Below are 13170 nucleotides of genomic sequence, written 5' to 3' on the forward strand. Positions count from 1 at the left end.
ATTCGAGGAAGCAACTAAACGCCTCAAATAGTGAGCAGGATATGGAGCACCCCATGGGCAAACAGCGATCTTTATAGTATGCTCCTTCCCAGAAGCAGCCCAATAGGTGGTCACTATTCAGAGCCACAGGTAGTCAGTAACTGGAACGCCCCCTCAATGTCTGTTTTGGCCATTAGGGTGCCCCTTCCCAACTTCTTGACCCGCCTGATTGCCTTGTCAAAGGAGGTACAGTATATACTACTGTACTTGGTTCCGCATCGATGTTGTCGTTTATTGACCTGCCCCTTGGATAGGACAAATGGTGGATTAGTCCGAATGTATTGGGTTCCGTTTTTGGCATGACTCCCAACGGGGATACCACTACGTCTTGTAAGGAAAGTGTTCTGAATGGAACCGCCATTCTACCTAAAGATATTTCTTTTTTTAATTTTCTTGTCACAACGTCTGGGTGTTGGTAGGTTGATTTTAGATTTTTACTCCAGCCTTTCTTGATTTTTGAAGGGCTTGACATGCCTATATCTGTGTCTCCTCCTCCTTTTACTCCTCCACCTCTTTTCTTTTCGCAAGACTATATGTACTTGTCACTTTTCCATGTGTTAGTTGTGTCTTCTGAGCAGTTTGTCAGCTTTTGGACACCTTTGAAGGTGTTTTCTATGTGTTTCTATGTGTTTTTGTTTGCCTGCCATTGGTTTTAACGGTGTTACCACCTGTTAAAGGAATTAAGATTATGTCATTGATTACCTGGACCCGCAGAAGCACTAGCTCAAGCACAAAATGGCTGTTGTCCACTCTTCCTCCCCACTCTCCCTGCTTGCCCCTTTTTTATCCATGTTATGAAATAAAGGATACATGACTTTACAGGAACGGTGAGAGACGCTTTTCATTATCTTTTTGAATTAGAAATATTATCTTTAATGCAAAGGAATCAGCTATTTTGAATAAACAAAATATCCATGACAAACCAACATGGAGGTCCCTTTGCGTGTTGCCCCACTTGCTTACTTTTGTAGATACTGGGGGAATTTTTCCTAAGCAACTTGGGTAGCAGGAACCACTTGGCTTCTGCTTGCACCTACATCACACTACACATCAATGTACTTAGCCACAGATTGGTGTAGCCGAGCAGCTGAGTAAAATGTGAAGGTTAACGTAGAAAGAGCGGCTCTCCAGTACTCTGTTGAGTGTAGGACACAATGGAGTGAATTTGGATTAGATAGCTTCCACCTCCTTCTTTGCTAGGAACTGCTCACATCACAATGTACAATCCTACATAGCGCTTTGATGTGGACCCTGACTGAGTATAGCCTCTGTCTGCTACACTAATGAGTGGTTGGCACGGCATTGTTCTCTTCCATCCCCCACTCAAACAGAATGATTAGTTGTCAAGCATTTTTTCTTGGCCTACTAATAGAAATACCTTAGCATGTTATGTGGTCATCCATCCACATGGTGGCAATATTTTGGCTACAAATTGACCCAGAGATATGTCCTGGTTGATACGCACTACAAATTGATACAGGACACGTTAAGAGTAAGACAACATACACATATTAGATTGTTATCTGATATTATAATTTTTATTGTTATAAGGTGTAAAAAAATGATACCATTCTTTATAAGCATTATTAGTAGGTTTATTACCCTATTCTTAAAGCTAGTCATTTAGTACAAAAAAAAAAACCTTAAAATTATTAGGAGATGGATGAGTCGTCATCTGTAAATAGCTCTTAAAATCAGCAAAGATTTCTAGTGTTATTGATGAGAATCCAATATATAGCTACAGGAAATTAAAAAGGCAAGCACAGTAACATAATAAATCAGATCTCTCTGTAATTTGAAAGTTACACCCTAGCTACAACACAAATATTGTAGGGATGAGGACTTAGTCCAAGTGCATAGACAGGATCTTCTCTTGGGCGAGGTTGGTCATTTGGAATCTCAAACGTAAGTTGCTGCAAAAAGGTGGTAAAAAACAGGAAGAGTTTCATCCTGGCAAGTTGTTCTCCCAAGCAAGCCCTCCGACCTACAAGAGAAAAATATTTTTTGCATATTAATACGTATTGCAGTTCAATCAAATTGGATGGACAGAAAAGGAGATACAGTTTAGATATCTTTAAGTGTAACTGTCATTATATAAGAAATCAGTGTGGGTCTGGGACCTGAGACACCCATTGATCAGTCAAAATACTACTCTGAAGTCTGTAGCTCCTGCATTAGCTGTGCACATCAATCTTGACTTTTGGATATGGGACAGACCCCCACTCCACCTTAAAACAACCATAACTTCAGTAAACCTAGACACTGGAATAAATACACAAAACATTATTTTGGTTGTCAAAACAGCCACAGCTTTATTTAAATCACCGGATTAAAACAATCACAGTAGGAGTCAGGTGAAGTGATAGTCCATTGTGTCATGACTCTGTTTTTTGGATAACCCGGGACTAGGGGCTCCTTCCCTGTCCCTAGTGTGGGGCGCCCTGGCTATCTCTGCTCCCTGGATTACTTCTAATGATGAAAATGACAGGACCACATACCTTGCTGCACTCATGAATTCACCCTTAGTCTGTTCCCTTCCCCAACCCAGGGAAGAGGGGAGTAGTACTGTATGGAAATACACCAACCAGACTAACAAGGGAATACGTGCAGGGATAAGGGAAAAAAACAATCACACAAATATGCACTCACAAAAAAACAGACTGGAACACTGGGGAGTGAAGGAAGGGAAAAACCAAAACAGGAGAAGAAGATTTGCACACAACCAAACCAAGCAACAGTCTTTAGATAAATACACCAAATACCTCATCAAACAACAAAACTTCTCCAGCTCCTGAACCATGTAGCATGCAGCTAACTCTGGCAATGCCTACTGGGATAGGGGAGTGGCCAACACTGAAAAGCTGAGAGCATCAGAGCAGGAAAGCTTCCAGGAGCTCTCAACTGAATAGATTAACCCCTGCGCTGCTAGCAGAAGCCTGCACTGTTTAATATGAAGGTGAAGTGCTTCTAACCAGTGCAGCAGTGTGTGAAATCAGACAGCGAGGTCTTCCGGCTCCTCTCTCTCGCGGTAAAAGTGTGACACTTTGGGATTCACAATTACTGTGATATCCCCAGCTGTCTGACATACAGCACCAGGACAGACAATCAAAAAGCTGTGGTTTTAAATTCCAAGCCACATATGACACCTTTTAGCCTTTTTTTAAAAATGTCACCTATTTCTCTTCGGTAACCTTATAAAGTAGATGCCCCATGCAAAATCATTAAGGGGGCTAAACTTGGCAAACCTCTGACTCACAAAGAGTCATCCTACAGCACTCAGGAGAGGAAAAAAATCCTGAGTAGGAAACCTCTAGGGAACTATGGCTGAAGAATTGGCCTTCCCTTGGGCTTAGAAGGTTAATGCTAATATTAACTCTTTATAGGCTTGATAAAATTGGCCATGGTACAAGTTATACAATGGCTAATTCAACAAATACAATAAAGCATTCTTCATTATACAAGTAAATGGTTAAATAAAGTGTTGTAGGACATTGATTATAAAAGGGCAGGAGGATGGGTGATGTTTCCTCCAGTGTTTCTGGTGAGAGAAAGAGGGAGAGAAAAATAAGCATGAAACTTACAACCTCTATATAAGCACCCTCCCCACAGTAAGACACCAGGCACAAACATACTGTGCTTCTTCCTTTTAAAGCAGAATCACTCTTGCTTAAAGTCTACACCACTATACAAACAAAGCTGCAGGAGTAAAAGGTCCACCTTTCCCAAAGTCATGTCCCCTTCTGCTTAGTGCTTCGGGGGTTTCTTGACTTTTGGATATGAGATGGACCCCCACTCCACGATAAAAAAACTATAACTACAGTAAACAGACACTAAAATAAATACAATAAATACACAAAGCATTATCTTGGTTGTCAAAATTGCCACAGCTTTATTTAAATCCTGGATTAAAACAATCAGGAGTCAGGTGAAATACTAGTACTAGTACTGGGATTTACAAGTACTGTGATATCCCCAGCTGTCTGAGATACAGTACCAGGACAGACAGCCATAAAGGTACGGCACACACTGGCTTGCCATTCAAACAGAGCCATTAAACTTAGAGGGCACCAAAAACCCTATTATCCTCACTCCTGTGCTTAACCACCGTGCCCGCCCCTGATTGACGTTACCATTATAACATCCTTCAGATTGGCCACCAAAGCTGAGCCTGTTCACCACCATGAGGTTTTACATAATCTATTAGTTAAAATTAGTCCACATTAACCTGTCTGCAACTTCCACATTACTCCTAAACCGCCACCAAAGAGGCCATTTGACACCTTAAATGGACTCGACCGCCATCAACCATGCCTTATAAAGCCACCAACCAGTTCTACATGCTATGGAAAGACTGTGCAGACAAGTAACAAAATTCCGGAGCAATAACAGATTAATTTAAACAATGCAAATTTACCAAATTGTGATTGACAGTACGGTAACTAAAGCTAAATAACAATCGCTAAAAGTCCTGTAATGGGGAATGTGGAAAGCAAACCATGAAAAAAGGGGGTAGCCACAGTGTATAATTACATCTGTCATACCTAAAAAACTATCATTCTGCATGTATTGTAGCCAGTTCTAATAATTCACCAATTCAGTTTTTGATTCTAGAAACCATTATTATGTACAGTAGCTAAGCCCACTGATCAAATTTTTATTATTTTTTATAAAGAACACCTTGCAGTAATAATTTCTTCAACCCACTTACTACTAACTGAAAAGTGATGAACATATGTAGCACCCCAGGGGTCCAGTTGCCACAGTGGCATTGCCTCTGTCACAAGGGGTGATGCCATGCCTGGAAGCAAGGAGGGGTCCCCTAACCAGGTTTACCAGCGTACAACACTTTCCTGGCTCCAGACCAGCAAGGGGAGATCCTCCCCTTCACACTGGAATCTGAAGGAGGGGCTAGTTAGAGTGAGTTGAGAGGAGTTGAAGACAGGACAGCGACGAGGAAAGACCTGGGGAGTGGAGCTGTAAGGCAGCTCACCCCAGAGAGGAGCGCAGAGGAACCGGAAACCGGAGTCCGAGGTTGTGGGGCACTGAAGGCACAGCAACTGAAACCGGAGGGCAGGAGACTGCAGGTCTCCTGGCCCCATCAAACGCCTGGAGGCTCAGCAGCACCATAGGTCCCATCACTGCCAAGTGGGAGCGACACTCCAAGAAGGCCCGAGCTGCTTGCCATACGGGTGAGCACAAAGACGTTTTACTCAGGGACGAGGGTCGCAGCACAGCTATAAGCAGCAGGGCCAAAGAGATTAGCGCAGAGGGAAGGCCTACAACTTCACCTGGCAAGGTGGATTTCCAACTTGCTTCCAGGCCGTCCAGACCTCCACTACCAGCTAGTACCCATGCCCCAGTCTGCCTAATAACCGCAAGTAAAGATAAGAGGAAACCACCATTAAGTTGTGGACTGGTCATTATCTGCGCCATCACCTTAACTACACTGCACAGCAACATATACTCCATCAAATCATCACTACATTGCCCTGGAGCTAAGCTCTGCCTGTGGAGAGGTGAACCAACTCTGCTGCATCACCATCAGCTCCAGAGGATCTGCACCGCAGCGGCGGCCCCATATAGTCTCATACCACAGGTGGCGTCACGAACATTACATATAAAAACTTTATTCCCTTTTCTTTATTCCCCTTTTATTGACTGCCCTGGGTCACGGACCGGGTCACCGCCACTGTGACACCCCCAGCACCGACAGGCCCGGCTACCGAGTACCCCACTGCCCAGGGGGCGCGTCAACTTGGCGTCACGAACAGGATTCCAAAGCCCGGTATAACCGGGTACTGTGTGAAATATACTTTAACTGAACTGTATCATCACGTCATTTGCCGTCAGCCGAGGGGAAGCAGGAAGCCCCAATCTGGAACCGCCGGGTAAGTGATCTCTCTCGCCGTCAGAGCAGCATACTGGTACGTCAGCAGAAACCCAGGACCTGGCTGAGGTTCACTAGGGGGGAGGAAGATGCTCACCCTGGGAGAGGATTCAGCCGCGGGCGCGGCCGCCGCCATGGTAATGCCGTTATAAATGCCATATATGCCAGGAGCAGCGTGGTTTCCCCAGTACTCAGGGGAGTCGCACACCCTGACCGACTTTGAGGAGAGACTGCACAGTTAGTTTAAAGTGTATCCCCTGTCTGAGGAGCAAAAAGTCAACATCCTCATCGGCCAGCTAATTGGTGCAGCCCAGAGGGAGGTGAAGTCCTGGCCAGGAAGGGACAAAGGCACTGTTAAGGAAATACTGGCCCGGTTGAAGGATACCTTTGACACCCGCGCAGCAGCAGAAATTAAAATGAAGTTCTACGTGTGCAAACAAAGTGTGCAGGACAGTGTACGGGACTATGCTCTAAACCTGCAGGAGGCGCTGCGGGCCATTAAACAGGTAGACCCCAACAGTGTGTGCGAAACGAGGACAGATTATTGAGGGGCTCCTGTCTAACTCCCACCGGACACAGCTGCGCATTATGGCTCTGCAAAACCCCGATCTGGACTTTGCGCAATTTAAAGACCGAGCCATCCGGGTGCTGCGAGAACCAACCCCAAGTGGCACTGCACCCCTCTGGCGTCCAGCTATCACATACCACCAGGAGGTGGCGTCCTTTTCCCCAGCACCTGTGGAGGCTGACGCGCAGACCCTAGATAATGAGCCGTCTGCAGACCTACACCTTCAGGTCCAGGAGCTGACCAAAAGTATGACTACACTAACCAAAACCGTGCAGGCGATGCAAGTGTCTCCAAAGGAAAAGATCCAGCTGGCTTCCAGTCCAGATGACGTCCTGTGTCGACGGCAGAGAAGAATTCTACCGATCAGAGGGAGGAACAGCGATCGCTACGACCAGGACGGACAACCCATCTGCCTCCGCTGTTAAAAAGCAGGGCACTTCGCAAGATTTTGTGATTTAAAACGAGCAACCCCTGGGGCAGAGGGCCAACCCCCAGGAGTAAGACGACCAGGCCCACAAAGCTGGCGAGACAAGTACGTGGGAGGACGACCGGTCCTACCTGTCATGCTTGATGGCATCCCGATGAACACGTTTCTGGACACGGGTTCCCAGGTGACAACGATGCCATATATCTTTTATAAACGATACTGGACTGACTCAGACATTACCCGCAGTCCAGTTGAACAGCTTAGCATCTATGCCAGCAATGGTCGGCCCTTGTCTCAGGTGGGGTATAAAGAGGTGGCCATAAAAGTTGGCCGAGTAGAATTGCCATCACAAGGAATGATTATTGTTGATATGGATCGCCGAGAAAGTCATCCTATGATAACTATAGGCACCAATGTTATAGAGAATTGTCTTGGGGAAATTATTGCTTTGTTGCAACAGGTCGCAGAGACTGCCAGTTCCAGTCAGCAGCGAGTTCTGCAGAAGGAGATCAAAGCCCTGATGCAGAGATAACAGGTAGAGCTGTCTGGTGGAGAAGTCGGCAGTGTCAGGATGAGTGGTCCATTCCCCATTGCAATACCCCCTAGGAGTGAAATGTTAATATGGTGTCGGGCAGCAATAGGTCTCAGGGGTCAAGATTATCAGGCCCTGGTAGAACCCGTGTACTCTGATAGTAGGCCCACCTTCTTGACAGCCAGGGGGGATAGTCGATGTCCGCAAATGGAGAGTACCAATACGCATCCTGAATTATGGGGAGAAAGAGGTCCATTTACCCCGGTATGCCACCCTTGCTAAGCTGTTCACTGTCAGTAACAATGCAATAAAGTCAGTGGAACCCTTGCCTCCATCCAAACCGGCGGAGGATAATGGCTCCAAGGGGCAGATGGAGGATTGGTGTCAGAAGCTACAAGTGGGCACTGATTCCACCCCTTTGCACCGAAAGCATGGAGTATACCGGGTGGTCCAAGAATATGAGCGACTCTTTAGCAAACACCCATTAGACTTTGGGCAGGTAAAAGGGGTCCAACATCATATCCCCACAGGAGATCATTTGCCCATTAAAGAGAGGTACCGGCCTGTACCCCCAGCTCACTATCAATGTGCAAAATTAATGTTACGGAAGATGAAGGAGGCTGGGGTGATCAGAGATAGTTGTAGCCCCTGGGCAGCTCCATTAATTCTCGTTAGAAAGAAGGATGGTGCAATGAGGATGTGTGTTGATTACAGGCAGATTAACCGCATTACACATAAGGACGCCTAAACATTACCCAGAATTGAGGAATCATTGGCAGCATTGAGATCAGCTAACTATTTCTCCACTTTGGATCTCACCAGTGGGTATTGGCAGCTAACCGTGGCAGAGGTGGACAGAGAAAAGACCGCTTTTACAACACCAATGGGCCTCAGCGAGTTCAACTGCATGCCATTCGGGCTCTGCAATACCCCAGGAACCTTCCAGCAGTTAATGGAGTGTTGCCTAGGACACAAAAACTTTGAAACCGTCCTGCTGTACCTAGACGACGTAATCGTCTACTCAAAGACATATGAAGACCACCTGGAGCACCTTGCCGAGGTGTTCGAAGCCCTATCTGGTTATGGCCTGAAGGTAAAGCCATCCAAGTGCCACCTGTTGAAGCCCAAGGTGCAGTACCTAGGTCATGTGGTAAGCGCCGAAGGTGTAGCCCCAGACCCTGAAAAAGTCACTGTGATCAAGGACTGGCCAAGACCCTCCACTATCAAGGAAGGGCAGCAGTTCCTCGGGCTGGTAGGCTACTACAGGAGATTCATCAAGGGTTTCAACAAGATAGTGGCACCCATGCAGGACCTCCTAGTGGGCCAGTCCAAGAAGGCCAAGAACCTGAATCCTCCGTTCAAATGTGGTAAACCAGAAGACGAATCCTTCACTCAACTGAAAATGGCTCTTACTGGATACGAAGTCCTGGCCTACCCCGACTATGGCCAACCCTTTATACTCTATACGGATGCCAGCAATGTGGGATTGGGAGCGGTGCTGTCCCAGGTACAACAGGGCAGAGAGAGAGTGATTGCCCACACCAGCAGGAAGCTCCGGCCCACGGAAAGGAACCCCGACAACTATAGTTCCTTTAACTTGGAGTTTTTAGCCATAGTCTGGGCTGTAACAGAGTGCTTCAAACACTATCTCGCCTCCTCCAGATTTACAGTCTTCATGGACAACAACCCGCTGATCCACCTGGAGATTAAGAAGCTTGGTGCCCTAGAACAATGATGGATGGCTCGACTGTCTAACTACCAGTTTACCATCAATTATCGGGAGGGGCATAAAAACACTAATTCTGATGCACTGTCCAGGATGCCCAACTTGCCAGATGGGGGAGAAGATCCGGAAGAGCTGGAGGAGATAGAACTACCCGCTTTCCATCGTCACAGGGTGACCCAGTGCTCCCACTGTGTGAGGAACAAGCACTCTGCCAACAGAGAGGCCACGTTTAACTCATTGCCCCACCATGGATGGGCAGAGACACAGGATAGTGACCCGGCTGTCCGCCTGGTAAAGGAGTTGCTGACACAAGCTGACACGCACCCTCATCCAGATGCTCCACAGGAGACCCAACAGCTGTGGAAGGAGAAGGGCAAACTGTTCATCGAGGGAAAGCTGTGTCGAAGAAGTATCAACTCTCGGACACACGAACTGGTCTGGCAGGTGGTAGTTCCAAGGCGGGATGCGCCAATGGTCTTAGAAGCATAGCATGATGGAGCAGGACACTTCGGGTGGAAGAAGTTGGAAGTTCCGCTGCATGAGTGATTCTAATGGGCTGGCATGAGGAAAGCATTCAAGAGATGGTGTCAAGAATGTGGTTCATGCATCCTGAGATGGAAAGACAGTGATAGCCAGAGGGCTCCCCTGCAGCCCATAATCACCAAACAACCAATGGTAGTCTTGGACCACGTGAAGCTAGCCCCAAGCCGGTCAGGCTATGTCTACGCTCTCATCATAGTAGACCACTACTCCCGGTTCTTGGTAGTAGTGCCAGTGAAAGATCAGACGGCTCAGACGGCAGCCAAAGCATTTCAACAACACTTTTGTCACCCGCAGGGTTACCCTGAATGAGTGCTTACCAACCAAGGTCCAGCCTTTGAAGCGGAAGTGTTCCAAGAATTCTGTAACTTGTACGGCTGCAAGAAAATAAGGACGACACCATATCATCCCCAGACCAACGGGTTGTGTGAGAAGATGAACCAGGTGGTAATAAACCTGTTGAAGATGTTGCCCCTTGAAGAACGTAGCCTGTGGCCAGAGAAGTTACCAGATTTGGTGGACCTATATAACCACATCCCGGTGATCTCCACCAACTGTACACCCGCTTACCTGATGAGAGCAAGACCTGGTAAGCTACCCATTGACTTAGACATGGGAGTCTTAACACCTGAGACGACATCACCAAATTCAGATTGGGATACAGAGCGGCAGCAACAGTACCGCAAGGTGCAAGAATGTGTGGAGAGAAGTTTGTCCCAGGTGAGACAGAGGCAGGAGAAAACTTATAATCAGCATGCACCTGCCATTCCCTTATCACCTGGAGAAGAGGTACTCAAGAGGAAAAGACGAGTCCACAAATTAGATGACCAGTGGGAGGTTGAGTCTTACTTTCGAATTTCGATAACACCAAGGTGTGCCTCATCAGTAAAGATGAAGGGCAAACTTCAGCGGCAGTCTCAAGAGACCACCTGAAGAAATGCCCTGAACAGTTGAAACACCAAGAAGACCAAGACAGCCCTCAGCCCACAGAAAAGGTGGAAGAAACGGTCCAAACAGTCCTTGGAGCATTTCCCGAGTCTTGGACGCAGGTGAACAGAGCAATTGTGCTACCTATCCTGACCTTTCTCCAAACGGCCTCACCGGAAGCTGCAGAGGCTACAGAACATCTGGAAGACCAGTCGGCCCAAGAGACAGATGCTTCATCAGCAGCAGATCAGGAGAATCTACCCTCTGCTAGCGGTGAATCTGTCATACCCATTGTGAGTCAAAGAATTCGTAGATTACCCAGCCTACCAGTGTTACCTCAGACTAACCGTAGTGTAGTCCACACTGAGCCCACCACACCAGTGGTAGACACTAGGGACCAGGGTAGGTCAGTGACAACAAACATACTACGTAGATCAACCCATAGTACTAAAAGTCAGCTCCCTGCCCACTGGAGGAACTAAAGTGTAAGAGAATAAAAATGTATGTTATATAGTTGTAACCGTAAAATAATCCTGGATATATATAGTTGTTAAACTTATGGACAATTGGACCACAGGACTAGGTGTGGTCAGGACAATGTTGAATATAGTTAATAATTGGCCTTGAAAGTAAACCGCAGGCGTGGCCGAAGACCAGCCCCACCGACAGAGTGCCCTGAAGCCACGACCAGGGACGATACACAAAGTGGGTTGATGCGGTTCCCACCAGCCACATTTCAGTTATCTGGAAAAAGACAATTCCCGGATTGTGGTGTAAATACTAAGCGCTGCAATGACTGCTACCAATTTTTTGTTGGGTTTTTGTAATTTTTGACTTTGTAAACTATTTGTAATGAGAATTGTTATTGTTGTTAATTGTTAATTCAAAAAGGTATCCTCAGTTTGGGAGCACTGAATTTAACTAGGGGGGAATGTGGCACCCCAGAGGTCCGGTTGCCACAGTGGCATTGCCTCCATCACAAGGGGTGATGCCATGCCTGGAAGCAAGGAGGGGTCCCCTAATCAGGTTTACCAGCATAGAACACTTTCCTAGCTCCAGACCAGCAAGGGGAGATCCTCTCCTTCACACTGGAATCTGAAGGCGGGGTTAGTTAGAGTGAGTTGAGAGGAGTTGAAGACAGGACAGCGACGAGGAAAGACCTGGGGAGTGGAGCTGTAAGGCAGCTCACCCCAGAGAGGAGCGCAGAAGAACCGGACACCGGAGTCCGAGGTTGTGGGGCCCTATTAGTTAGTATAGGTATTCCACAACATATCTATATATCCATCTGAACTAACAGTCCTTCTGAGGACTAATCCAGCTGCATATATTCAGTGGTGATAGCAGGAGTTGGGCAGGCAGGCAGGCAGGGTTTGTGGCAGTGTATACAGAACAAGAGGGTCCATTGCACATTCTTTCAGCTCCTGCTGTTACAGATATCCGTAGACATAGCCCCAGATATCAGGGGCCAGGGCTATTTTTTTTTAATTTTTATCCTGATAATTTGCTTAAAAAGCAATGCAGAGTACACCATTTTTGTGATCTATTTGCTTGTTAGAACAGCAGAATACAGCCAGATCTTTTACATCATCAGACGTGATGCAATATTACAGTAATAAAAATCCTGAAATTTGTAGTGAACGTGGAAAATATTGTCCTCCATTTAGAATTTTGCATCAGTGTGTTAGTGAAGCTATTCACACGTGGTGGCTGTGAAGAATAGTAAACTACAAGCCCGCTATTTAAAACCGTGGGTGTCCGTCAGACGTATCACATATAACTGTGGTACAAATCCAGCCAATTGTAGTGAATGTGGAAAATATTGTCCTCCACTTAGAGTTTGTAGCAGCGTGTCAGGGAAGCTATTCACATGTGGTCGCTGTGAAGAATAGTAAACTTAAAGACCGCTATTTAAAATCGTAGGTGTCCGTCAGACGTATCACATATAACTGCGGTACAAATCCAGCCATTTGTAGGAAGCATGGAAAATATTATCCTCCATTTAGATTTTGTAGCTGTGTGTCAGTGAAGCTATTCACACATGGTCATTGTGAAGAATAGGTACACTACAAGCCCGCTATTTAAAACTGTGGGTGTCCGTCAGACGTATCACATATAACTGTGGTACAAATCCAGCCATTTGTAGTGAATGTGGAAATTATTGTCTTCCATTTAGGGTTTGTAGCAATGTGTCAGTGAAGCTATTCACATGTGGTTGCTGTGAAGAATAGTAAACTACAGGGCCGCTATTTAAAATCATAGGTGTCCGTCAGACGTATCACATAAAACTGCGGTACAAATCCAGCCATTTGTAGGGAACGTGGAAAATATTATCCTCCATTTAGATTAAGTATGAGAACTGATTTGGCTAGGAAAGAGGCTCTGACATTTATGCGACCAGAATGAACATGAACACTCATCTGGAGCTGATGATACCACCTAGCAGCACCTGTCCCTATTGTAAATGCATCTAACAGCATTATCCATAGAAAATAGAATACATTTAAATTTTTTTGGCAGCACCAGC

At 46.3% G+C, this 13170-nt stretch overlaps 1 protein-coding gene across 1 annotated transcript in view; it reads right to left on the bottom strand.

Annotated features, from left to right (window-relative positions):
* Window positions 1-1555: 1555 nt before the first annotated feature.
* The window catches only part of LOC141157211 (cytochrome P450 2D15-like), a 550445-nt gene continuing 538830 nt past the window's right edge, over window positions 1556-13170 (bottom strand). The window contains exon 9 of the mRNA XM_073644200.1: window positions 1556-2023. Coding sequence (XP_073500301.1) covers window positions 1842-2023 — 182 coding nt within the window. The 3' untranslated portion in view covers window positions 1556-1841. The remainder of the gene's footprint in view (window positions 2024-13170) is intronic.

This window comes from Phyllobates terribilis, unplaced genomic scaffold, assembly GCF_046119375.1.
Source record: "Phyllobates terribilis strain yellow unplaced genomic scaffold, ASM4611937v1 Scaffold_8__6_contigs__length_399053987, whole genome shotgun sequence".
NCBI classification, from domain to species: domain Eukaryota; kingdom Metazoa; phylum Chordata; class Amphibia; order Anura; family Dendrobatidae; genus Phyllobates; species Phyllobates terribilis.